The sequence below is a fragment of the Zootoca vivipara genome, chromosome 11 (assembly GCF_963506605.1).
Source record: "Zootoca vivipara chromosome 11, rZooViv1.1, whole genome shotgun sequence".
Classification (NCBI taxonomy): domain Eukaryota; kingdom Metazoa; phylum Chordata; class Lepidosauria; order Squamata; family Lacertidae; genus Zootoca; species Zootoca vivipara.
The window spans coordinates 55,477,705-55,505,421 of NC_083286.1; the positions used below are offsets into that span (position 1 = coordinate 55,477,705).

The 27,717-nt window shown below is 45.0% G+C and overlaps 1 protein-coding gene across 1 annotated transcript in view; it reads left to right on the forward strand.

Moving 5' to 3' along the window:
* Positions 1-27,717, forward strand: part of LOXHD1 (lipoxygenase homology PLAT domains 1) — a 148,919-nt gene that overhangs the window by 61,889 nt on the left and 59,313 nt on the right. Inside the window, exons 13-26 of the mRNA XM_035100922.2 lie at positions 3,800-3,954; positions 6,009-6,169; positions 10,598-10,674; positions 10,993-11,189; positions 12,513-12,705; positions 13,358-13,518; positions 14,629-14,929; positions 15,941-16,092; positions 17,851-17,984; positions 20,020-20,165; positions 21,267-21,371; positions 23,364-23,492; positions 24,286-24,450; positions 27,296-27,477. Of these exons, the coding sequence (XP_034956813.2) occupies positions 3,800-3,954; positions 6,009-6,169; positions 10,598-10,674; positions 10,993-11,189; positions 12,513-12,705; positions 13,358-13,518; positions 14,629-14,929; positions 15,941-16,092; positions 17,851-17,984; positions 20,020-20,165; positions 21,267-21,371; positions 23,364-23,492; positions 24,286-24,450; positions 27,296-27,477 (2,258 nt within the window). The remainder of the gene's footprint in view (positions 1-3,799; positions 3,955-6,008; positions 6,170-10,597; positions 10,675-10,992; positions 11,190-12,512; positions 12,706-13,357; positions 13,519-14,628; positions 14,930-15,940; positions 16,093-17,850; positions 17,985-20,019; positions 20,166-21,266; positions 21,372-23,363; positions 23,493-24,285; positions 24,451-27,295; positions 27,478-27,717) is intronic.

The following is a 27,717-nucleotide window of genomic DNA, read 5'->3' on the forward strand; positions in this document are numbered from 1 at the left end:
GCCAAAGATTTTTGACCCAGCCAGGGTGGCGAGGACATGGCTGACCACTGGCACTGGGTATGCATGGGCCGTGAGAGCCTTGTTTATGGTGCATTTGTAGTCTGCACAGATGCGGACCGAACCGTTAGGCTTGACGGGTGTGACAATTGGAGTTTCCCAGGGGGCGTTGGGCACCGGCTCCAGCACTCCTTGCTCCACGAGTCGGTCCAATTCCTCGTCTATGCGGGGTTTCAGGGCGAACGGGACCCGGCGGGCCTTGTGCCTGATGGGTCGTACAGCGGGGTCTAGCTGTAGGGCAATGGGGGGTCCTGTATATCGTCCCAATGCCCCATCGAAAACCCCTGGAAACTCTTTGCATATGGCGTCCACGTCCACTTGTAAGCTAGTGCGGTTCACCCCGGTAACGGCTAGCCCCAGAGGTCCAAACCATGCCAGTCCCAGTAAGCTAACGTAGGGGCCCTTAACTACCAGCAAGTCCAATTGTTGCTTTCGCCCTCGATATTGCACCCTGAAGGTCCCCACCCCCATTGTAGGGACCTTACGTTTCTGGAAGTCCCGGAGGGTGAATGGGGCCGGCCTTAGTTTGGGACCCCCATTAGGGCACAGTTCCCTTAATGTTCGGGCCGAGATTATGGATAGAGTTGAACCCGTGTCCAGCTCCATGCGGCATGGGGCTCCCTCTATCTGTACCTCTATATAAATTTTCTCTGTGCTGGGATGGGGCAACTGGAATACCTGGTAGTCCGTGATCTCCGTCGAGTTGCCTTGGTGCATGGTGCCGTGTGACCTGGGGCTCCTGGGTCGGTCATCTGATGCTTGTCGACGGGTGAGTCGAGCCCGACACACCCGGGCGATGTGTCCCAATTTTCTGCACTGCCTGCACTCTGTGTTGCGGAAACGACAGGTCCTCCTCTCGTGGTTCTCCCCGCAGCTTGCACAGTTCCCTCCTTCTCGTCGAGGCTGCTGTGGTGTGTGTGCTGCTTGAGTGCGCCGCTGTACTCGGTGTACTTCCTCCCTGTCAGATTCGGATTCGTCGGTGAGGTCTTCGTGGTAGACCCTCGGTTGGGATGGCGGGGCCGGTCGTGCCTCTTGTGTTGACCTCTCGGCGGCTTCGGTTGCCAGGGCTTCCTCCAGAGCAATCTGGAACGTGAGGTCTTTTTTGGCGTAGAGGCGTCGTTGCAACATCTCGTCCCTCAGGCCACCGACGAGGCGGTCACGAAGCATGTTCTCCAACTCTGAGAAGTTGCATAGCCGGGCGGCTTGGCGGAGGGAGGTCACAAACCCAGTTATGGTTTCCCCCGGGGCTTGCCGCTTTGCGTAGAAGGCATTTCGGCAAGCTACCACCGAGGGCTGTGGTGAGAAGTGCTCCTTCAGCCGTTCCATTATTGTTTTGTACGAGACGGTAGCGACATCTCTAGGTGCAAGGAGAGCCCGGGCGATTTCAAACGTCTCCTCTCCACAGACGCTGAAGAATGTCGCCCTCTTCATGGCATCGTTGGTGACTTCTTTCGCTTGCAGGAGGAAGTTGAAACGGGCAGCGTACCCTTCCCAGTCTCCTGATGCTGGTTTGAATGGCGAGAAGCTGCTGTCGGTTGCCATTCTGGGTTCCTTGGGTCTTGGAGCTGAAGCCTGGATGCACGGTGCGATGCAGCGGTGCAGCAGGTGGCGGTGCTGCGGTGCAGTGCGTGGTGGCGGTCAGCTCAGCAGGATCCCATCCTCGTCGCCAGTGAAATGTACTCGGAGTCGAGAGTGAATTTCATGCTCTTTATTCAGCTCATAGTCATCAAGGAGAAGAGGAGAAGAAGAATGGCTCTTTTCCCAAAACCATCTGCTTATATACATTATTTACACAATGGGCCTTGCGTGATTGGCTACTTCAGGGCTACACCTGTGGGCCAATTATATTGTGGATTGACTTCTGCCTGCAGCCTGATTGGCTGCTCCTACAGGCCAATCAGGTAGCAGATTCACTTCTGCCCGCCGCCTGATTGGCTGCTCCAGCAGGCCAATCAGGTTGCGGATTCACTTCCACCTGGAGTTGGATTGGGTAGCTCCCGCTGTTTCTGAATCCTATTGTTCTAGGATTCAGCTCAGTACATAACACCATTGCTTCTCCATTTCAGGATCTGGCCACTTTGGTCCAATGCAGATGTCGCAAACTGTGATTTGCTAATTGGGAGCCAGCCTCAGAAGCACATGCTCACTTCCTGGTATCCCTCTCTGGTCAAAATCCCTGCTCCAGTATCTTATCACACTTAGAGAAAGATGGAAGGATCTGCCAATCTCTGTTTTAGCAGCCTTTTCCTGGAAGTAGCATAGCAGGGCTAAACAGGAAGCCCCAGCTGATTTTCGAGGCAACGGGCATCCATTCTCTCTTCAACACCCTCAAAAAAGTTTTCACACAACACAACCCCATATAAACTTGCAAAGATACGTCCAACAATGCAGGATAAATGTTGGAAATGTGGTAGTCATCATGCGGGTTGCTTAAACATTCTGTATTCTGGAGTTTCCCAGTGTTTTCAAATTTACTGGCATAGTATCGAAAACTTCATTTCAGATGTGACTACCGTATTTGTTGTTAAACAACCCCAAAAATTTTAATCCTTGAAGGGTACAGTCTTAGACAATGATAAGTCTGAAACTTTCTAGATAATCCTCTAACTCTTGCCCATCATGGCTTGTTTTTTTAAGTCTTCAAATGGATACACAGTGAACGACCTTTTTATGAAACAAAATAAAAAATTCCTTCCAGTAGCACCTTAGAGACCAACTAAGTTCTGGAAGGATTTTTTTTTTTTCGACTATGGCAGACCAACACGGCTACCTACCTGTAACTAGACCTTTTTATGGTTTTGTATGATTCCTTTACACTGGATTTTATTTTTAGTTGCACAAGTCATGCAAATAGTTACATAACTTATCTAACTTACACAAAGTAGCTGGCATCAAGATGAATAATGCATTATTTGGCAGAAACGAAACTGCAGCAGAAGGGAAACAGCGTCGATTGCAATGAATACAAACCAGAATGGAAACCCCTGCCACCTTGCATCCCTACCCAAAGGCCATCAAGGAATTTTGCACCCACCTGTTCAATACCTTTCACATTCTTGAGTCAATTAACCTGAATTAACCCGAATTCTTGGGTTATCTAGCAACGTTTTGATAAAACAGGTGGTATAGCTTGTGCCCCCAAAGCAGCAAGCTTTTATGAGGCAGGCACAGCGCTCAACAATGTGTGCCTTACCGTTTGGAATCTTTGTTGGGTTTTCATATTTCTTGAAGTGCTGGTTTGTTTGAGAGACAATAATTCATTGGCAGAATTGCCTGTGGGAACCACAGAACCGTGAAGCTTTGGAGTGACTGCTCTCAGCCACAGGGAAAGAGCCGTAGAACCCCATTCCTGGACTTAGAATCGTAGAGTTGGAAGAGACCACAAGGGCCATCCAGTCCAACCCCCTGCTGAGCAGGAAACACCATCAAAGCATTCTTGATCAAAGCATTCATATGCCTGTCAAGCCTCTGCTTAAAGACCTCCAAAGAAGGAGACTCTACCACACTCCTTGGCAGCAAATTCCACTGCCGAACAGCTCTTACTGTCAGGAAGTTCTTTCTAATGTTTAGGTGGAATCTTCTTTCTTGTAGTTTGAATCCATTGCTCCGTGTCCGCTTCTCCTGAGCAGCAGAAAACAACCTTTCTCCCTCCTCTATATGACATCCTTTTATATATTTGAACATGGCTACCATATCACCCCTTGTTTTTCTTTAATGGATTCCTTGACCTGTGCCTTTGCAGTGAAAAAGTACCGGGTCGTTGTTCATACCGGGATGGTGAGTGGAAGCGGGACGGATGCCAATGTCTTCACTTGCCTCGTTGGGGATCAGGGAGACACCGGGGACCGTGTCCTGCAGAACAGCGTGAACTCCATCAATAAATTCGAGAAGGGCAATGTAAGTCTGTGTGCCTCTTTAAAAAGACACCGTGATATGCTAGCTGTGGAAAGAGGGAGAGGGCCAGCCCATATAATAGACATGGGGCCAGTTGTCATAGGCAGGTGCCAGCATTTGCGGGAATGCTGGCCAGTCGGTTCACAGGTGCCAGCGCCATGTCCTTTTTAAAGGATCACAGGAGTAGCCTGGAAGCTGGCTGCTCAGCTTTTCATCCCTTGTTCTAGTTGCCACCACTGGCGTGCCATTTTGCTGCCACCGGAGTTGGAGGGGGAATGTTTGGTCATTGTCAAGTGACCGCAGGAAGTGCTGCCTAGCTCATCTAGTGGAAGGGAAGGCTTGCCATTTTACATGTGGAACAGAGCCTATTCCAGATGTGAGCGAGTGCATCGCTGATTGACGTAGGTGCCTTTTTTCAGATGATGGGGCTACATCTGCCGGGGGTAACGCCTCAAACCATTGTGCGGTCCTGCCTCCTCTTTTAGAAGTGGCAGCCATTTTGTATAATGCCACACGCACCACATGTCAGCCATTTTGTGACTGGTGTGAACAGCACTTTCTCAACATTCCGAATGTGCCCACTGGCTCAAAAAGGCTGGCAATCCCTGAGTTATTTCACATAGTGAGATATTATTAGGAAGGGTACATGTGTGTACCACTTTGACGTTCTTCCTCACATGCCAAAACTGTCCAGAGTCAGTTTCCTTCAAGCAGCTCTGACTGCACATCTTGTGGAGTGATTTAATCCAGCTTCTACACATTGGCGGCTCAGATATATGACGAAAGGGTTGCACTTTTATGCTACAAAACAAAACAAATCCGAAAGGGAACGTCCCAAGCTGCTTATAAATAACTTTAATGTAGTTTTTCTTTTGGGGGAGAGCATCCAGAAGGGCTGGAGGCAGAGAGCAATTCCCTGAAGAAGAATTCACCACAGCTCGAAACCTGCCGGACATTTAACAAGAGACTATATTGAAGTTATTTATAAGCACCTTGAGATGTTCCCTTTTGTTTTCATGAGCTGTAAAACATGAGCCAGGCCTGAAGTGCTCCCTCAGATTCCTTTTTCATGTCTGATGGGGGTTGTTGTCAGGAGATGTCTGAATCTTCTCTAAACAAGCCCTCGGTACGTACCTATTGCTGTTTCTCAAAGTTAACTATATCAATGTTAGCAGCTTAAAACAGTTTTAAGTAATGCTGATTTGTATAACCATTTGTGTGTGTGTATAACCACTTCACATTTAAAGCACTCTTATACCACTGTAACAATCATGGCTTGCCCAAAAAGAATGCTGAGAGCTGTAGTTTGAGAGTCGTTAGGAGAACCCTTACAGAGCTACAATTCCCAGCCCCCTTAAAAACTACAGCTCCCAATATTATTTTTAGGAAAGTTGTTACTGTTAAAAGTGTTATAAATCTTACAGAAATCGTTTAGAAGGGTACCTGCACATTTTGCTTCATAACTTTCTTCTTAGGAGGGCTATAAAAAAGAGCTCAGTTTAGAGCCCTGTGCTGGCTGTTTACCTATACCCCCACATACTCTATTCACCCTTTGACACCCCTCATCAGGGCGATCAATTTATATAGTGCTTTTATTGGGGAAGGCCCTCTTTAGATGGCACTCCAAAATGTGGCAAGCCAGCATAGCTGCCAAGTCTCCCGTTTTTCACGGGAAACCCCCGTATTTAAACCCGTTTCCCACTGTTTTCCCGAATAGAGAAAAATCCCGTAAATCCCCCGGATTTCCTACCTGCCAGGGAGGCTCCTTCTGCGCATGTCTGGACATACACAGAACCAATTTCGGGTGCCGCTCTGCCCATGTCTGGGCACCGGAAATCGGGCAGCCCCGGCACTGGAAGTTGCTTCTACACATGTCCACTTCCGGTACACTTCTGGTACCGCGCTGCTGCTGATCCTGGATTTTTCTTACCGGGAGTTGGAGGGTATGCAAGGCAGCCTTTTGCATTTAAATTCCAGGTGTAGAAAAGTGCATTTGTTTCTTGACATTCTTGCCTTCCATTTTGACCATTTTCTCTCTGCTTTCCCTTGTGCCGAAGGCCGATGAGTTCATCATTGAGGCGGTCGACCTGAAGCAGGTGAGAAGGGTGAGGATAGGGCATGACGGCAAAGGAGGAAGCAGCGGCTGGTACCTTGGCAAAGTGATAGTGAGGGAAGATGGACAGCCAGAGAGTGAGGATCAAGAATTCCCCTGCTACAGGTACTAGGAAAAAATGTCAGGCTCTTCCTGTGCTCTGTCAACTGGCTGAGTGTTCAAGACGGCAGGCTGCTTTAACACGCGATGTGCACCATGTGGGCCTTGTTGTACAAAACCTGTCACCTCCATTCTCTCAAGTCATGCCTCAGAGAGAAAATTACAAACAAGGATAGAATAGGTATCAGCCACCCAACATAACCCCAATGGCCTCGACCACTGAACCTCACCATAAATGCTCCTGACACAAGCATTCTGAGGCTATCTTAGCCTAGCACAGAGTGGTTGAAAATAGCATCAACAATAAATAACAATAATTTTAGGAAGTGTGCAAGCTACTAGGACACAGCATGCAAGTGCAATATACAGCCCTTTCAAAACCAGGAATAGTTCATAAGGTGAAATGATTTAGAATTACCCCATTGACCAATTTTTTGGTTTAAAACATGGTATTCTTTCCTTCCAATCCAGTGGCCTTGAAAAGGAAAAATGGGTACTGTATAAATAAAGCCACAATTGGTTCTCCTTTCCATGTGATCTACCTGAGCATCAGGCAATTACTTCCCTCAGAATCATGGAGGCAGCAAATTCTAAATCCCAGAGAGACATCACACCAATCAGGAAAATGAAGACCAAGGCCCAGATCTTAAAATCTCTTGCTCTTTAGGGTGGATTCTATCCCACCCTCCAGTCACAGAAACACATGCCACAAAAAGGAGCACATGGTCCTTAACGTCTCCAGAGCCCTCTTTTCCATGTAAGACAGTCACCTCTCAAGAGAAATTTCCTTTGCTGTCCTTGCACCTCTATTATCTCTACCTTTCAAATAGAAAGAGGGTCACATGACAGCCTGCAGCAGAAGAACCCAGCCCAATGCTGGCATGTGTGTTCTTTGCCAACATGGCTGCCTTCTGCTTGGCGGTTGTGTCATGGGCTCTTGAGAAATTTGAAGACAAAGGTGCTCGCCAACTGCATCCTCTTTTATGAAGGAAAGCAGATCTCTCCATGACCTGTAGATATTGGGTGACAACCATTCCAGGCCTGCTGGTCAAGGAGCCTTCCGATTTCTTTGGGGTGGTTTTTTTTTTTTTTTGAGAAGCATAAAATCTTTGTATGAAACGTTGATCACAAACTATGGGCCTTGCTTATGGCTTATGTAGATGCTACACTCCTTACAAGGAGGCTGCTGGAAGCAGCTTTCCTGTGATGAGTGATCCCGGTTATAAGACCAAAACAGGAAGTATCTCAGAAGAACTTCTCATGAAGGTGCCACCTAAACAGCAAGATGTCTTGAGCATGGTGGTGGCTTAATCCCTAGTCACCGGAACAAGATCCTAGGATGGGAACAGCATCAAGAGCCGCGCGAGACACAGGTACTAAGTTGCAGCAAGGTAAAAACCAAAGACCAAAACCAACTCTACAAAGACTTCCTTCCTTTGGGAAGTTAATCTTGCTTGCTTCTGCAGCTGCTTTCTTTACATTCCTACTTCTCGATCTCTGCCACAAGTCACCACAGCAGAGGATTACTGTTCCTAACTAATGCTGGGCCAAAACCACGGACGAGCATGTTGACGGACCTTTTACATCTCACACGAAACACACCCTCCCTTCTGAGCAAAAATGTTCGCTGGGGGTGGCTGTCAGTGAAAGATGAAATGCGTCCTCATTGCCAGGGCAACCAGACCAAAACAGCATTGCTCTGATCTAATTGTTGAACGTTTTTCCTGGCCGGTGCAGAATGCAGATGTCATCCATCGACACTTGCTTTCAGTGGGATATGCATGCAGTTATATCCACATTTTTCTCCAGCCTAGTCATAAGCAACTGGAAATGGGGAAGTCTTGCCTAGTAATGAAAGTGGACAAAAGCGCCAGTATGGTGTAGACAAATAACGAGCATCAACATTAACACCTAGGCAACAGTGATCCATTTCCTCCTATTCAGAGGGAGGACAGTAGCCAGGATTTGTTTTCTCTCAGTGCTGCTGTCACATAGTCCTGCCTGCCTGGTTGCAGGGTGCTGTGGCATCATTGGGAACCTTGATTGGCTGGGATCATGGCGTGATGTGGCCTTTTCAAGTAAAACAAAATGGCGCCCCAGCAGTAGCAGGCAGAGGGAAAAATGGCAGCAAACAGACACAACAAATTTTGCAAGGGAGTGGAAAGTGTTTTTTTTCTTCACAATGAACATCCCTAAACAGCAGATTTTGGAGCAAAAATGAAAACTCAGGTGCAGTACTGCTAATTGAGGCATATGAACCTTTCCAAAGCACTTACCTTTGGCCACATGGTTTTAGAGACTGAAAGGGAAGAATACTGGGTAGAGTACATACCCGACAATCATCAAACGTTCAGCAAGGGGAAATTGGGTTCCTTTGTTTTGCATGCTGCCCATTCTGCTGTGGTGCTTTGCCAGGGTCTCATAGCTACTTTGGATTTTTTTAAATAAAAAGAAATGGAATATGCAATCACCAAATGCGTGCAATGCATCTGTTGCCAGGCTGCACCAGTTCAGACTGCAAATTGTGTGTGTGTGTGTGTGTGAAAGAGAGAGTAAGTGTGAGGGCTGGCCCTATGATGAGACTGAGTGAGGTAGCTGCCTCAGGCAGCAAATCCCAATGTGGGGGTGGGGAGTGGCCAGAGCTGTGAGTCCCCTTACACTAGCCCACTGCCCTCAGGTGCAGTGGAAGACGCTGCCCTTTAATGAAACCTTGTTGTTGTTGTTGTTGTTTAGTCGTTTAGTCGTGTCCGACTCTTCGTGACCCCATGGACCATAGCACGCCAGGCACTCCTGTCTTGCACTGCCTCCCGCAGTTTGGTCAAACTCATGTTCGTAGCTTCGAGAACACTGTCCAACCACCTTGTCCTCTGACGTCCCCTTCTCCTAGTGCCCTCAATCTTTCCCAACATCAGGGTCTTTTCCAAGGATTCTTCTCTTCTCATGAGGTGGCCAAAGTATTGGAGCCTCAGCTTCACGATCTGTCCTTCCAGGGAGCACTCAGGGCTGATTTCCTTAAGAATGGATAGGTTTGATCTTCTTGCAGTCCATGGGACTCTCAAGAGTCTCCTCCAGCACCATAATTCAAAAGCATCAATTCTTCGGCGATCAGCCTTCTTTATGGTCCAGCTCTCACTTCCATACATCACTACTGGGAAAACCATAGCTTTAACTATACGGACCTTTGTCGGCAAGGTGATGTCTCTGCTTTTTAAGATGCTGTCTAGGTTTGTCATTGCTTTTCTCCCAAGAAGCAGGCGTCTTTTAATTTCGTGACTGCTGTCACCATCTGCAGTGATCAAGGAGCCCAAGAAGGTAAAATCTCTCACTGCCTCCATTTCTTCCCCTTCTATTTGCCAGGAGATGATGGGACCAGTGGCCATGATCTTGGTTTTTTTGATGTTGAGCTTCAGACCATATTTTGCGCTCTCCTCTTTCACCCTCATTAAAAGGTTCTTTAATTCCTCCTCGCTTTCTGCCATCAAGGTTGTGTCATCTGCATATCTGAGGTTGTTGATATTTCTTCCGGCAATCTTAATTCCGGCTTGGGATTCATCTAGTCCAGCCTTTCGCATGATGAATTCTGCATATAAGTTAAATAAGCAGGGAGACAATATACAACCTTTCCCAATTTTGAACCACTCAGTTGTTCCATATCCAGTTCTAACTGTAGCTTCTTGTCCCACATAGAGATTTCTCAGGAGACAGATGAGGTGATCAGGCACTCCCATTTCTTTAAGAACTTGCCATAGTTTGCTGTGGTCGACACAGTCAAAGGCTTTTGCATAGTCAATGAAGCAGAAGTAGACGTTTTTCTGGAACCTACAATTTAAAAAATGGGGAAGAATAGACAATGAGTAGCCCACTTTTTTTTTGTAGATGAATACCTGGAATGTAACATGTCAGAGGTTAGGGTAAAACAGAAATTATACATGTTCTTAGTACCCTTTGAGGGCAATTTTATCAAACTCCCCAAACGAAGAAGGTTTCAATCTTGTTGATGACCTTTAAGGCATTACCTGCCAGAAATTAGCATCTTTCCCAGCTCTTGTTCCCTGCCCCCCCCCTTAAGCATCTCAAATCCACAACTGAGAAAGGGAATAAAGATGACAAATATATACATTTACCTTGCAAGAGGAGATGCTCTTCTTCATTAGAGGTCTTCAAACAGAAGCTGCATGGCTACCTGTCAGGAATTCTTTAACTAGATGACCCTTGGGGGTCCCTTCCAACCCTACCCTTCTGTGAATAATTGGATATTGTTTCTTCTTTGCCAGGTGTCTTGTAATCTGTTTCTTTATTCCAGATTGCCATAAAAAGGTCTCTAGGCCCACAGGTTTGTTTTTCAGTATATACACTGTATCATCCTGGATTTTAATAAACCCCCTGATGCTTGGCTGCTAATAGCAGGTAACTTAACTTTTATTTGCTGACCAGATGGCTTGACAAGAATGAGGATGATGGCATGATTATTCGAGAGTTAGTTCCAGCTGGGAGATCATCTATTCTGGAAAGTGAGTTTGCAAATGGATTTCATGTCTGGCTGTTTGGTTTTTACTTCACTGGGACGGGGGTAGATGGAAAGCATTCTTTTAACTCGTTTTCTCTTCTCATTGTTTCTGCTCAAGTCTATTTATCTTTCCTCTGTCAAGTATAGGAATGGGTGACACTGACCATTTCAGTTGGTCCTTAAAAGGGTCTGAAGTACCATACATGAATTCCTAGCTTCTGTTCTTTCCCTTCCTATTCTTTTTTGATCACCAGTGATGAGGGATGAGTTTTTGCCATAGGTTATCAGGTCTCATACCTAGCTCATGCTAATATTTCTGTAGATATCGGTTACCACATCAGCATAAAAACAGGGGACGTCCCTGGAGCCAGCTCAGATTCAAAGGTTTTGATCAAGCTCTACGGTGAAAAAGCAGACACGAAAAAGGAGACACTTTTGGTGTCTGATAATGACTTAGAGGACTACTTTGAACGAGGACGGATCGATATCTTCACTCTTGACACAATGGACATTGGGGAGGTAAGAACGAACTGCAAACATGGCTTTGAGCCGCAGAAAGGACTGGTTTCATTGTTAAGGTCACAATGGCTTTAAAAATGGAGTGTGGTTGCCTAGCAGTTTATCATATTTTATGGCATCACATGCTTTCTAAACTGAAACCCACAGTTCAGCAATAGCTTTTTTAGACTCAAAGAAAACATCGGAAATAGCAAGCAAGGACTCCATGTAGAGGAAAACAGTGGGTCAAGGCAGGGGAAGAGGAAACATTGGAGCATGGTGGTTTGAACCCACTTAGGGGGCAATCCTATGGAAAGATCCACTGGGATAAGCATCTTAGGATGCAGCAGTTCACTGGCTCAGCCAGCTGATTCCTGTTCAGCTGACATAAGTTCCACATCCCAGCTTGGCCAAATATAGCTCCAGCTTATCTTGCTCAGCTCAGCTCAGCTCAGCCTTAGCTGGCTGAGCCAAAGCCAGGGTAAGTCCCCCCCCAAAGGTCATGGTGGGGGCATGGCAGAAAGAGGACCAAAATGGGTGGACTTATAGTGGACCATAAGCCCATTCAGTTCTATGATGTGACCCAGCACCCCAACATAAAGTGCTATTTTAGGAGGATATCTCAATCAGTAGAGCATGAGACTCTTAAACTCGGGGTCGTGGGTTCAAGCCCCACATGGAGCAAAAGATTCCTGCATTTGCAGGGGGTGGACTAGATGTCCCTTGCGGTTCCTTTCAACTCTACAATTCTACAATTCTATGACTTGTTTTCTCTCTGCCATGCTTAGGTGGAGCAGCAGCCCCGCTGCCGAAGGGGCTTTGGATCTGATGCAATTTTACACTAGCTTAACTTATATTGGCTTGCTTTATACCACCTTGTTGTGCATAGGATTCTTCCCTACCTCTGCAGTCTGTAGGAGTCTTAATATGATGTGCTGTCAGTGTTGCGCAGGCTCAGTTCATTTAGCCTCTACTCAACAGGCTTCAGTCATTTTGAGGGCTGCTGGGATGACGATGATCATAATAATGATGGATCTCCAGGTTTTTTGGGGGGGGGGTCTTGTGTGTGTGTGTGTGTGTGTGTGTGTGTGTGTGTGTCCAGTGTTAGTCTTACTCAGAGCAGAACCATAAAAATCAATGGGCATGCCTAACTTAGCTCCATTAACTGCAATATGGAACTTAGTTGGGCACAACTCATCAAATCTAGACGTTGTATCTGCCTGGCTGCTATAGCACAGAGCAGAATCCAGAAGTCCCTTTTGAGGCAGAGAGCAAAGACAATTGAGGTAGAGCAATAGGTATTTCCATGGTGCACTCAAACTCTTTCCGTTCTGCCTCCCAAAGATCAAGCGGATTTCCATCGGGCACGACAATGTAGGACTCCGGGCTGGCTGGCACCTTGGCAGTGTTGAGATTTCAATTCCTGTCCACGGCAAGCAGTACAACTTCCCTTGCAACCGTTGGTTGGACAAAACCGAAGCCGATGGAAAAGTAGAGATTGAGGTCTACCCCAGCGAGATCGTCCCGATTGAGAGACGTAAGCACTGGTGGCACCTTTCTAGTGATTATGATTGATAGCATTTTCAGGGAGTGAAAGAAAGGGAGGGATGTCCTCTGTGATGTTGGAAGATTTAGAGCAGATACAATAAAGTACTTACTTCTTCACATAGTAAATCACACACACCCCCAATAAGAATATTTTCCTCCTTTCCATATTGAAAGTTCCATTTGTTACTCTACAGTTATATTCAAATTCAACAAAGCTAGTGACTTCCAGCTCACCCAATGTCAATGTTTATACAGTTGTACCTTGGAAGTTGAACGGAATCCGTTCCGCAAGTCCGCCCGGCTTCCAAAACGTTTGAAAACCAAAGCACAACTTCTGATTGGCTGCAGGAAGCTCCTGCAGCGAATTGGAAGCTGCGGAAGCTCTGTCGGACTTCCAAACATAGTTCACAAACTGGAACACCCACTTCTGGGTGTGCTGCGTTCGGGAGCCAAAACGTTCGAGAACTAAGCTGTTCGAAAACCAAGGTACGACTGTATTCCAAATTACATACAATTGCGTTTTAAGGTTCCATCTTATTTAATTTCACCCTCTAATTTAATCCTCTAAAATCTAGGGGGGGGGGGAGAGAACAGCCTTAGTTCCCACAATAATCTCTCCTCCCCATCTGCTTCAAACATAGTGATAAATTACGAGGTGTGTGTAGTGACTGGCGACGTGAGGAATGCGGGTACAAATGCCAACGTCTTCATGCAGATTTATGGTGAGCTGGGCAAAACTGAGGTCCTGATTCTGAGGAACCGGTCAAACAACTACGAGAGAGGAGCTTCAGAAACCTTCAAGGTAGGGCTGAGCCGCAGAAGGGGCTCTAAATAGATTTCTCCGGGGTGAGGGCTTTCCTTCTCCACCAGCAAAAGTGTGGCGGATCTAGATATTGCATCTTTTTGCCAGGCTTGAAGATAGACGAGCCTTCTTCAGTTTTAGCTTCTCCGAGGTCACGCCTGCACAATGTGTTATGAAGTTCAAAATGTGCCTTGTGGACGTGATCACAGAGAAACGGAAAATATGAACCTTTAGCTCTCAGCCCTGGAAGCTGTGAATGAGATTCTCTCCTGGTCAGAAGCGGAATACCTGGAGGCTTGCTCCAAAGCCAAACTAAGCCGTGCAAAATAAATAGCTTGTGGCAGAGGTGGGGAACTGGATCTGGGCAAAAGACCCAGAAATTACCTTCCTGACCTCTAGCAGCCCACATTGGACAGGTTGGTGGAGCCACCTGCCTGTCAATCATCTCATGTCACAAGTATTCTCTGGTTGTGACTCCTGTATTGCAGTGGGTTGAACTAATGACCCTAGGAGCCCCTTCCAAATCTATGATTCTATTATCTTTTTTTGCCCACAGGGGTCTTCAGAAACCCCAATCCCAGTTCATTATGGTTTAATTTGGAAATATTTGTAACTCTCCCCAGTATCCTACCTCTTCTCCCAACTTCTACATTGAGCTTCATTTTGTTAAACCAACTATTTGGTCATTTTAAAAAGATTTACATATCTATGACTTACCCATGGGTTAGTTAAAGATTATAATTTCTTGCTGCGTGTTCTTTTGTCTTTTGCTTTGTTGCATAAACTGCAAAATCATTAAATGAAAGCTATTGAAATTGAAAGAAAAGAAAAGAAACCCCCTTCAAAAAACTGTCTTTGCAAGCACTCCCTATCATTTGTTTTATATTTTATTTATTCCTCCTGTGTGTTTGTTATTTATGCTCAATAGTCTTGTCTTTAACAAAATTAGTACAATTTAAAAAGCACCCTTCTGTCCATCGATCTGAAATATAGAGATAATAATATCTGACAGGGTTGTTGTAAGGATGACAGAGAGCATGCGCAAAACGCTTTCAGCACCGTAAAATGCTGTCGAAATGCTCAGAGATTATTTTACTAACCATCTTAAAGGTAGAAGCTGCGGACGTTGGCAAGGTCTACAAGATCCGAATTGGCCACGACGGGAGTGGCATTGGGGATGGCTGGTTCTTGGAAACGGTCACGGTTAAGAAGATGCCGACAAGGGAGGAAAAGAAGAAAAAGAAGAAGAAGAAGAAGAAGTCCCCTGAAGACGCGGAGGAAGAGGAGGAGCCTCAGGAGATAGATATTATGGAGGTTTATGAGTTTGAAGCCCACCGATGGCTGGCCAGGGATGAAGAGGACAAGGAGCTGGTGGTGGAACTGATACCAGAGGATGGAGATGAAATTGAAGGTAAACTGAGATCGAAGGGCCATAGCTCAGTTGCAGGGATAGAAAAGATCCCTAACTGAAAGATCCTGCATGTCAGTACCAACAATTCTGAGCTAGATGCAGTATAAGGCAGTTTCCTTTCTTGGTGTGCATGATTCCCAGTGCATTTCCTTGTATCCAGCTCTAGCGGGTATGGACCTTGTGCGAGCAGGGTGGCCAGTAAGTGGAGAGCCATGCAGACACGAGTCCAGGGTTCTCCAACTTTCTGATAGTTTGAAGGGACTTTAGTCAGGCCTCCTTCCAGTTCAGGAAATAGCACTGCTGATTCCCCATATCTTTTCCTCTGGAGTGCAAAAGCAGCCGGGGGGCGGGGAGAGACTTGGGCAAGGTGATTGGGGAGGAAACTTGGACAAGGGCAGCATGGTGTAGTGGTTAGGGTGTTGGGCTAGGACCTAGGAGACCAAATCAGCACTGGGCACCAAAGCTCACTGGGTGACCTTGGGCCTGTCCCCACCTCTCAGTACTTCAGAGGGTTGTTGGGATTAGAGGAGGAGGAGGAGGAGGAGGAGGAGGAGGAGGAGGAGGAGGACATTGCATGCATATTTTGTATCTATATTTTGCTCTAGGAGCCTTATTTTGGTCAGATTCAAGTATATACACTTCCAGAGTTAACACTAAATACATTACTTCTGGTAAATGAGCCGTCATAGCTGCTAGAGGGCCATGGAAATTTGTAGCCTGGGCATTTTAGACTTGTGCACCCCTGTACTATCTGGTGTAATGATCTCTGGAAGGCAAGCAAGCCCCAATAAGAAGCTTGCTTGGGAGCCGCCCAGAGTGGCTGGGGAAACCAAGCCAGAAGGGAGGGGTATAAATACATTATTATTATTATTATTATTATTATTATTATTATGGACTCACCAGAACTCTTCAGTGAATAACAGGCTAAGCCTAAGCAAAACATGTTTACAGAAGGGGGAACAATGAGTCCTTTCAGAATCTGAATAGAGATTTATGGCTTCCTTCCCCCAGCAAACTTGTATGAAGTCAATGTCATCACTGGGGGTGTGTGGGGTGCTGGAACGGATGCTAATGTTTACCTGAGCATCTACGGTGAAAGAGGAGACACCGGAGAGAGGCACTTGAAGCGCTCAGATCACCTGAACAAGTTTGAGAAGAACCAGGTAAGAACATGATAACTGGGTGCCTAGATGTAGGCCACATGCCTAGCTAACCCAGCACTCCGAAAAGAACCAAAAGACAAACAAGCACGACATTCTACTCTCTTCCATCGCAGCGGATCACCAAACAATAGACCTAGAGGAATATTTCAGATTTACAGCTTCTACAGATTTGTTCCCCATGAGAACTTTCTTCCCTTTACAAATAGCAGCTTTCAGGGAGCAGCAGCCCCCCCATAGGATCTCAGCAGGGAAAGAAATGAGTTAAACTCCTCTGTCCCCTTCTCCTGCAACCCTGATAATTATCATTTTCCTCCTTCAGCTGCTATTTGTATTTTTGAAAAGGGGCGGTGCCTTTAACACTGCATCCGGTTTATCTGTTGGGCATTTGCATTAGACCATTAAACAAACGGAGTTGGGGGCAACATTTTGACTACAGATGTGAAGCCTTAAACTGAGAGGTTTGTATTTTTTGTTTTGTTTTATAAGGCTGATTAATATTCCACAGCCTTTTAAATGTTTATGTGGGGTGTGTGTGTGATTGTTTTGTTTTAACCATTTCTTTGGGTTTTTTACCTTTGGTACTTTTATCCTGTGAACTGTCCTGAAGTCTTGTGATGAAGGGTGGTATCCAGATAATAATAATATCCAGATAATAATAATAATAATAATACTCACTCACTTTTAATAGGCACTAGCAAAACCTAATGCCTTATAGAAAATGAGACCAGTGATCCATCTAGCTCATTATTGTCTAAACCAGGTACCCCCAAACTGCGGCCCTCCAGATGTTTTGGCCTACAACTCCCATGATCCCTAGCTAACAGAACCAGTGGTCGGGGAAGATGGGAATTGTAATCCAAAACTGTTCAGTTTCTGTTAATTGGTTCTCCTGGGAAACTTACAGATTCTTGCTTCATACAATTAACTCAAGGCAGTGTCAATTTACTCTTGGCAGAAAGCCAAGGTCTGCCTGGCCTAGAAACTACTCTCTGATTGGTTAATGACCAGCACTGAACTCTGTTATCTAGGAATGCTAGCACAGTTGTTTCTTGTTGGGTGTTAGAAGTAGGAGTGCTGTGTATGGTTGGAGAGAGAGAGAGAGAGAGAGTGAGGATTTATTTTGCTTTGCTTTGTATGCAGAAACTCTGCTGGTTTTATTTTCTTTTAATAAATCCTGTAAATAGTTATTCTGCGTCTAGACGACTAGTCAATTCCACCTCAACTAGCTTCTGCGCTGTGCAGGAAAACTCTGCTACGTTTGGGCTAAAGCCACTAGAGCTATGCCTGACACTTCAAAATTCTAAGAAAAACATCTGGAGGGCCGAAGTTTGGGGATGCCTGGTCTAAACTGACAGGTAGCACCTCTTTGAAGTTTCAATCCTTTTTGGAGATGCTTGAACCTGGGACTTCCTGGGACTATTAGAATATTATTATTGTAATAAAAATAATAATGATGATGATAATAACAATAATTTATTTATACCCAGCCCATCTGGCTGGGTTTCCCCAGCCACTCTACCCCTGAGCTCCTGTCTTTCCCATAAGACTATAGGATTGCTCTGCAAGGCTGAAGTCCTATACCCACATACCTGGGAGTAAGCCCTGTTGATGCCAATGGAACTTACTTCTTGGTAGATATGTATAGGACTGTCCTGCAAAGAACATTTGAGATGGGAAAATGCCCAGCTCTCAAGGCACAAATCCCTTTGGGGGGCATACAGAACTGCAGGGGGCTCTCTCTCTCTTGCTGCTTTGCAGGTGGATGTATTCACTGTTCCAGCCATTGATCTGGGAGAGCTCAAGAAGGTACGCATCCGCCACGATAACACCGGAAGCAATCCCGCTTGGTTCCTGGAGAGGATAGAGGTCATTGACACCAACGAGGACATCACGTGAGCAGATCGATGGCTATCCCTCAGCTAAGGCAACATTCTGGGTCCTGACCAGATAATTCACAGGCCAATTGAAATCAATTTGCAATTCTGGTTGTATATATAACTAAAGTGCCCAAGGATTGTATAAGTGAAGCAAGGCATGGAGATGTTGTTAAGATAAACACTACACAGAACAACCTAAAGGGGAATTTCAACAATAGGGTCCTCTTTTGCTTGGGTGTTCTACAATGTAGCCCTTAACATTTATACCAAACCTTGATGAATTCAATGGGAGTTACTACCAAGTAAGTGGATATGGGACTGCAGTCTGAAGAGTCCACTCCCTCCCCCAGAGATTTTCAGTACAAGACTGGGTTGCCTTTGTTCTGGGATGCCCCTATACAAAATCTAACCTCCTGACGGGTCCCATTTGCCTTCCCCCAAAACCCAGGGTCAAAAGAGGTTTGGTAAAACAGCATCTGCAAGAATGATACATGCTTGCAGGTGAGATCAGGTAGTGTGGAGTTGGAAACCAGCCAACCTCCTTTCTCAAAATGGCTATACAAGAAAGCTAACTGCTGGCCAGAGCTTTCAATATGAGGGCATTTATTAATGTTATATAGTGGTACCTTGGTTCTTGAACTTAATCCGTTCCAGAAGTTTGTTCGACTTCCGAAAAATGTTAGAAAACCGGAACACTTACTTCCAGGTTCTTGGCATTTGGGAGCCAATTTGTTTGATTGACAACTAAGCCGTTCGAGAACCAAGGTACCGCTGTAATACAGTATTCTAAAATGCTTAAGATTATCAACAACAACAAAAGCTGCATAGCTAAGATTTCCTGGATACTTAAGGTAATACTGTCATAGGCAAAGATTTGTAGAAAAGACAGGAGGAATATAAGGAAATTAAGCTTTCGTGGTTTGGAAGAGTAGAGATAATGAAAATGAAAATTTTGTCTAGAATATTTTGTTTTTGTTTAGAAAGTTACCAATTAAGATACCGGAGACAGAGATAAAGGGTTGGCAAAGTGTGATTAATAAATTTTGTAATGGGTATAAAGAAACCTAGAATTAATAAAAGAAGATAGTATAAACCCCCCCCCCCAAAAAAAACAGGTGGACTGGGTATCCCCAACCTAAAGTTATATTATATAGCAAATCGGTTAAGATATATCATAGACGGAATAACAGAACAAGGAGAGTTAGAATGACAGGAAAAGAGGGGAAAGTTAGTGGATATGTTTTTTTATCAAACCAAATAGGCAATGGTGGCAGAATATTGAAAATCCCTTATTAAAAATCATCATTGAGATATGGGTGAAATATAAAGGAAAATTGATACTAACTCTGGCGGTGATGATAGACTACTTCCCAGTAAATTCAAAAAAAGGAAATTGAAAAAGAAGCAAAAGAGAAGAAAATGCTTAAAATAAAGGAATGGGTGGAGAAAATGAGGAGCAAAGAACAAATAAAAGAAGCTCTAACAGGAAGTAAAATAACTTGGTTTAACTGTATACTATTGAAGCCCTACGTTGGGCAAATGATTCCTTCATTGCAGGGGGTTGGAGTTGATGACCCTTGGGGTGCCTTCCAGCTCTACAGTTCTACATTTTCTTGGTCTACTGTCCTACTGACCTGCCCCTTTAAGGCCAAGCTGGACAATACATAACTAGCTATGAATCTTTACTTTTAAGGGCAGAGGGAACAGGGTGGATTGATCACAAATTGTTGGAACTGGATCCTAGCATGAAGGTTAATAAAATGACTTTAACCATTTGCCAATCTGAAATCCTGTCTGCAATTTACATAAGGGGGGGGGAAATAATTGAAGACTATGAGGGGTCCCCCCCTAGGCAAATTGCAGGTGTGGACTATGAAAGCCCCCCTCACTGCCCCCCCCATTCTGGCAACTTCTGCTAAAATAGAAGGTGGGGGGGCACCTGCCCTTAGGAGCATTGGAGATGGAGCTAGCATATTGCGTAGGCCTTTAGAGTTGGATCTCAATCTGGAGGTGGCCAAGGGGAGGTTGCTAAACTGTGCTGTTCTTGCAGTTATTATTTCCCATGCCAGAGGTGGCTGGCAGTGGAAGAAGACGATGGTCAGGTTGCCAGAGAGCTGGTCCCAGTGGACGAAGCCTTTGTGCTGAAGGACACCGACGATTCTGGGTCTCTTGCGACACTCGGCCTGGAACAGAAAGGTTTGCCACCAGCTCTTTAAAATTGCTTCTAGATCACAAAGGCTGAGGATGAAAGCAAACACTTTTAATAACACCAGAAATGAGGAGAGGCGTTGCATCCTCCTCGAGTGTTTTTGCTTGGCTGGAATGAGTCCTTGAACTCTGCTTGAACGCCTCTTCCTTCCTTGGATAGACAACAGAATTGTGTGTGCTTAAGAACTAGCTGACTGGACAAATGAAGACATCTGAAGGCAGCCCTGTTCAGAGAAATTTTTAATAGTTGATGTTTTCTTGTGTTTTAAATATGTTGGAAGCCTCCCAGAGTGATTGAGGCTGCCCAGTCAGATGGGCAACATATGAATATTTTTTTAAAAATTACTAATGTAAACATACATTGTTTAGCCCACTTTTGCCTCTTGCCCCGCCCACCATTGGCATGTGGCCCCCAACAGGTTGTACAGAGGGGAATGTGGCCCTCGGGGTGAAAAAGGTCCATAGCTGCCAAGTCTCCCGTTTTCCCCGGGAACCCCCCGTTTTTACTTACCTTTTCCCGGTGGTCCCCCGTATCACTTCGTCTCCCGTTTTTCTCCGTTATTTTCTCCTGCCGGCAGCCATTTTTTTTCTTTCTGATTTGCCCTTCTAGGGGCACAAAAAATGGCCACCGCCAGCTTCAAAAGTCACATCTACGCATGACCGGAAGTGCGTAGACGCGACTTCCAGTGTCGGCGGCGACCATTTTGGTGCCCATAGATGGGCGGCCCGACACCGGAAGTTGCGTCGACGCACTTCCGGTCATGCGTAGAAGCTACTTTTGAAGCTGGCGGTGGCCATTTTTTTGTGCCCATAGAAGGGCAAAGTGCCACCGGAAGCTACGTCGACGCAACTTCCGGTGTCACACGGCTGCTGGTCCCGGATTCTGCAGTCCGGGACTTGGAAGGTAAGAAAAGGGTCCCCTGTCCCTGTCCTAGAAGTATGACTCGACTGTGGGTCTTGGATCACTTCTATTCAAAGGCTAACTCACGCCATACAAATAGCCCTGCGTGTGATGGGGTAAGAGAGGGCATGAAATTCATCATAGCTCGGAAGTCAGCCCTTCCCAATGGATATTTTTCTTCTCGACAGCTCAATCCACTACGTTTACCGTGACTGTGAAAACTGGGGACAAGAAACGTGGTGGGACGGACGCCAATGTCTTCATCGTCCTTTATGGCACCAAAGATGATACAGGTGGGAGCAAAAAGCCCAGCCCCAGGGCGAGATGGTGGGGTACTGGTTGCCACTCATATAATTGACTGCCAGGGCTCAAGAGAACTGGCATGGAAGGCTTAGCTACTCTTCCAGCAAATACCTTTTCATCGTCTCATGGCAAAAATGTTTTCTCATTCGGGCAGCCAAAACAGATTGGAATTTATTTTCTTGCCATGGATAGATGAAGTATAAACTTCTTTTGAGCTGTTGTGTGTGTCCAGGCCTTCTTTGGGTCTTCACCTGGAGCCTTTTGAGATTCCCTTTGTTCTGAAATGCACCAGATCTGACTGAATTAGGGATGGACAGATCAGTCATAGAATCATAGAGTTGGAAGAGACCCCAAGGGCCATCCAGTCCAACCCCCTGCCAAGCAGGAAACACCATCAAAGCATTCTTGACATATGCCTGTCAAGCCTCTGCTTGAAGACCTCCAAAGAAGGAGACTCCACCACACTCCTTGGTAGCAAATTCCACTGCCGAACAGCTCTTACTGTCAGGAAGTTCTTCCTAATGTTTAGGTGGAATCTTCTTTCTTGTAGTTTGAATCCATTGCTCCGTGTCCGCTTCTCTGGAGCAGCAGAAAACAACCTTTCTCCCTCCTCTATATGACATCCTTTAATATATTTGAACATGGCAAGAATTCCAGTCAAATTCCACTTTCACAGGTTTCATTTTAAAGCATGATTCTTCTCATCATTTCTGTGGATAGTTTTATTATTATTTAATCAACAGATGTGAAAATCTTTCAACCCCAGACAAAGGGAATGACCTACGAATTGCAGTGACTGTACTTGCTAGCAGTAGTGTAATTGTATCAAGTATTTCAACAAGTGCCTCTGTCAAGACCTCCAGTCCTGTGATTGGTCAGAATAGGTGCTCCTTTTGGCATCTCTTGAAAACATTTTTGCTTAGGCAAGTCTATGCAGACATGTAGAATGTTGGCATACCATTTACTTCCTTTTTAGCTACTGTCGACTTTAATTATCTTTTGCATGTTTTAAAACACCTGTTCTTTTGTTGGCATCCTTCTGTCGCGGCTGTTCTAACTGTTCTTTTAATCAATAATGTTAATGCTTGATTTTATAATTTTGTAAACCGCATAGAGGTTCTCTTCTGATCAAGTGGTGCATAAAATTTTGTTATGCAAAAATAATGGGACGAGGAATGGTTTTACCTCCAAACAATTTATTCATCCAAATTTGCCTTTCAGGATACAAATCCTCCCAAGAAAATTTTCAAGTAACATCCAAATACATTTAAACATACACACAAACACTTAATAATAATAATAATAATAATAATAATAATAAATTTATATACCACCCATCATCCGAAGATCTCAGGGTGGTTCACAAGATAAAAAATAAACTAAATAAACAATGAAGCATATAACAAATTATCAGGATCTTTCCCACAGGGCAGTTAGTGGCAGATGGTGCTGAGTGAGAGAAGAAAGTTGGAACAGGGTCTCCCATTGTATTTCTCTTCCAAATCCCTAAGGACAAAGGGTTGTCACCAACTAAGTTTGACCATTATGCTCATTTGCCTTCAGTAGCAGTAAAGCTCTGCTGGATGAAAAACAATTGCCTCTAGTCTGTTTTTTTGGGAATCCTGCAACGTGTTTAAGTTTTTACTCTGCTAACTATACATTGGAATCTACTCTGGATCAATATTGAGTAGAATTTCAATGACTCAATAGGGCCCCCAGTGGCCAGTGCTTTGGCAGATGCCCAGATACATCAACCGCTGGTACCAGCATCCTATGCCCTTTTAAAATGTGGCTCTTTTTTGGTGTGTGTGTGTGTAATTGCATTGTTGTTTTTATTTTAATTATAACATAGTGTGGTTATTATGTTGATCTTTTCTGTGAACCGCCCTGAGACTTCCGAGTTTAGGGCGGTATATAGATTAAATAAATCATAATAATAATCCTTTCCTTTCCACCCCCCTCTGTGAATTAAAACAAAACAGGGACGATTGGCCTGAAGGCTTCTAAGACGAACAAGAACAAATTCGAGCGAGGAAAGATTGACGTGTTCACGGTGGAATGTGTGGACCTCGGAGACCTAAAAAAAATTAAGATTGGCCACGATAACACAGGTATGTTGGCTTGAGTGTACAAAATTGCTCAAACAAGCTCTAGAGAATTAGCACTCAATTAATTGGTGACACAGGTCAACTTGACCCTGAGACAACTTCTAGGATGGGCACCGGTCCCAAGCTTACATGATCACGGGGGCTTCCTCCAGCCATAAATATAATGGCACATCACCTTTCCTAATTTGCATATTTTAGAGGTTACTGCCCACACAAAACTCACAGTATCAGCACCACACATTGCCTTACTTCCAACCTTGTTGTCAGTGTGCTGACAGCGTGTGTGTGTGTGTGTGTGTGTGTGTGTGCTTTCCACGTGCGGAAATTGCAGCCTGCAACTTCCTCCCTTTATTTGCACCACCAGCTGACACCAATCAAGCCCAGAGTGCCACTCCTACACACTAAATAAAATTCTGGAACCCTCTTTGAAGCTTCCAGGAACTTTTATCTGTTTCTTAAAGAATGTTTTTCTAACAGCATAGAGCTCTTTAAACTTAGGAATATTTCCCTGATTCCCAGGTTGCTCCATAGGCAAGTGAAGCAAGGGGGATACCTGTCTTGCCAGTCATACATGTGGAAAGGATCTAGGAGTCATCGTAGACCACAAGCTTAACATGAGTCAACAGTGTAATGCAACAGCAATAATAATAATAATAATAATAATAATAATAATAATAATAATAATAATAATGCTGTTCTAGGCTACATCAACAGAAGTATAATGCACAGATCAAGGGCAGTAAAAATACTGTGTGATCAGACCACACCTGGAATACTGTCTCTTGTTTCTCTGCAGGTAAAGCTCAAGGTTGGTTCTTGGAATGGGTAGAAGTGGATGCCCCATGCCTGGGGCTGTGTCTTGTGTTCCCTTGTGGCCGTTGGCTGGATAAATCAGAAGACGATGGAGCGATTGAAAGAGTTCTCTTCCCTGCAACCCTACAGACCAGGACATATGTCCCATGTGAGTAGTGTTGCTTGCCAGAGTATTTGGTGTGTTTTTAAACGAGTTCTTTTTTTAATTGTGTGGAATTATGTCCCTACAGGAAGGGCTTGCCAATCAGAAGGTTGGCGGTTCGAATCCCTGCGACGGGGTGAGCTCCCGTTGTTCGGTCCCAGCTCCTGTCCACCTAGCAGTTCGAAAGCACATCAAAGTGCAAGTAGATAAATAGGTACCACTACAGCGGGAAGGTAAACGGCGTTTCCATGTGCTGCTCTGGTTCTCCAGAAGCGGCTTAGTCATGCTGGCCACATGACCTGGAAGCTGTATGCCGGCTCCCTCGGCCAATAATGTGAGATGAGCGCCGCAACCACATAGTCGGTCACGACTGTACCTAATGGTCAGGGGTCCCTTTACCTTTACCTTTATGCCCCTACAGAGGTGTGTCTGGCTTATCCATGATATACCTCTTCACTCTTGTCTTTGAGGCACGAGAGGTGTGTTTTCAGGACCCACCCTATTATTGGGAATGTCATGTTTTAAGAGTTTCTAATTCTGCCCTACCAGGGAGGAATGGCAAGCTAAGCTGATGGACTATGTAGAAATGGCAAAGCTGTCTGGAAAGCTCAGGAACCAAGAGGACAAAAACTTTAAAAAAGAATGAGGAAAATTTAAGAGACCATTGCAAGCAGATGAAAACACTGACAGGATTTTAATCTCATGTGTAATGTAACAAATATTACGGACAATATGGATTGACATAAAATATAGATTGCAGAATAATGTTGTTGTTGTTGTTTAGTCGTTTAGTCGTGTCCGACTCTTCGTGACCCCATGGACCATAGCACGCCAGGCACTCCTGTCTTGCACTGCCTCCCGCAGTTTGGTCAAACTCATGTTCGTAGCTTCGAGAACACTGTCCAACCATCTCGTCCTCTGTCGTCCCCTTCTCCTAGTGCCCTCCATCTTTCCCAACATCAAGGTCTTTTCCAAGGATTCTTCTCTTCTCATGAGGTGGCCAAAGTATTGGAGCCTCAGCTTCACGATCTGTCCTTCCAGGGAGCACTCAGGGCTGATTTCCTTAAGAATGGATAGGTTTGATCTTCTTGCAGTCCATGAGACTCTCAAGAGTCTCCTCCAGCACCATAATTCAAAAGCATCAATTCTTCGGCGATCAGCCTTCTTTATGGTCCAGCTCTCACTTCCATACATCACTACTGGGAAAACCATAGCTTTAACTATACGGACCTTTGTAGGCAAGGTGATGTCTCTGCTTTTTAAGATGCTGTCTAGGTTTGTCATTGCTTTTCTCCCAAGAAGCAGGCGTCTTTTAATTTCGTGACTGCTGTCACCATCTGCAGTGATCAAGGAGCCCAAGAAAGTAAAATCTCTCACTGCCTCCATTTCTTCCCCTTCTATTTGCCAGGAGGTGATGGGACCAGTGGCCATGATCTTGGTTTTTTTGATGTTGAGCTTCAGACCATATTTTGCGCTCTCTTCTTTCACCCTCATTAAAAGGTTTTTTAATTCCTCCTCACTTTCTGCCATCAAGGTTGTGTCATCTGCATATCGGAGGTTGTTGATATTTCTTCCGGCAATCTTAATTCCGGTTTGGGATTCATCTAGTCCAGCCTTTCGCATGATGAATTCTGCATATAAGTTAAATAAGCAGGGAGACAATATACAACCTTGTCGTACTCCTTTCCCAATTTTGAACCAATCAGTTGTTCCATATCCAGTTCTAACTGTAGCTTCTTGTCCCACATAGAGATTTATCAGGAGACAGATGAGGTGATCAGACACTCCCATTTCTTTAAGAACTTGCCATAGTTTGCTGTGGTCGACACAGTCAAAGGCTTTTGCATAGTCAATGAAGCAGAAGTAGACGTTTTTCTGGAACTCTCTAGCTTTCTCCATAATCCAGCGCATGTTTGCTATTTGGTCTCTGGTTCCTCTGCCCCTTCGAAATCCAGCTTGCACTTCTGGGAGTTCTCGGTCCACATACTGCCTAAGCCTGCCTTGTAGAATTTTAAGCATAATGCAGAATAATATGCAGTTGTAAATGTTAACAATAGGACCCATGTGGGGGGGAGTCTTGAGATTCAGAGAAATCTCTATATATGGATAAGCATTTGGATTGTTATAATTTTATATTTGTAAAATCAAATAAAAATGATTTCATAAAAAAAGACATGCAGAAGACCACAGTGTTAGAAGAGAGAGGTTTAAAAACGGACATCGGCAGAAAGACGAAGTACATTTTGATATGCAAAAATTCATTTATCTGAAAAATTTATAAACCACAATAAAAAGGCTTTCGTAGCAGTGTACAAGTAAAATTATAGATAAAACAATAAATTAAATATTACAATAAAGTTAAAGGTAGCTAATGGTCAGGGGTCCCTTTACCTGACCATTAGGTCCCGTCGCGGACGACTCTGGGGTTGCGGTGCTCATCTTGCTTTATTGGCCAAGGGAGCCGGTGTACAGCTTCCGGGTCATGTGGCCAGCATGACTAAGCTGCTTCTGGCAAACCAGAGCAGCGCACAGAAACGCTGTTTACCTTCCCACTGGAGTGCTACCTATTTATCTACTTGCACTTTGACGTGCTTTTGAACTGCTAGGTTGGCTGGGACCAAAGCAACAGGAGCTCACTCCGTCGCGGGGATTTGAACCGCTGACCTTCTGATTGGCAAGCCCTAGGCTCTGTGGTTTAGACCACAGCGCCACCCATGTCCCAATAAAATGCATTAAACATAAAAAAGAGTGTTTTTTTTAATTCTGGGACCTGCTGGTGAAGAGTGGGTCATACATTTAACAACGCCAACTCGTTTTGCCTGCTGTTTATCTTCTTCCTCACCTGGTCCAGTTGTTCCCTACGAGGTCACTGTTTACACAACTGATATTTTTGGAGCTGGGACTGATGCGGACGTCTTCATTGTCCTGTATGGAGCTGATGGGGTTTGCACTAGCCAGAAATCCTTGTGCCAAAACAAAAGGGAGCGAAGAATGTTCTTTGAGAGGAACTCCGTGAATCAGTTCATTGTTGAGGTAACCTAAGAGATGCCGTAGCCTTCTTGTAGTCCAAATTTTAAGATCTGACGACTCATCCTCTGCTCTCAGAATTATCCTGTGGATTACATTTCACAGCCCTGGATGATCAGGAATCCCGGAATTGTTTTCAAGGTCTATTGAACTTATTACAGATTCTCGGAAGTAGTTGACAGCATGCAACATTTCGCTCCTATTCCCTTCTCCCCACTCCCTAGCTGTCTTCTGCCAGTATAAAAC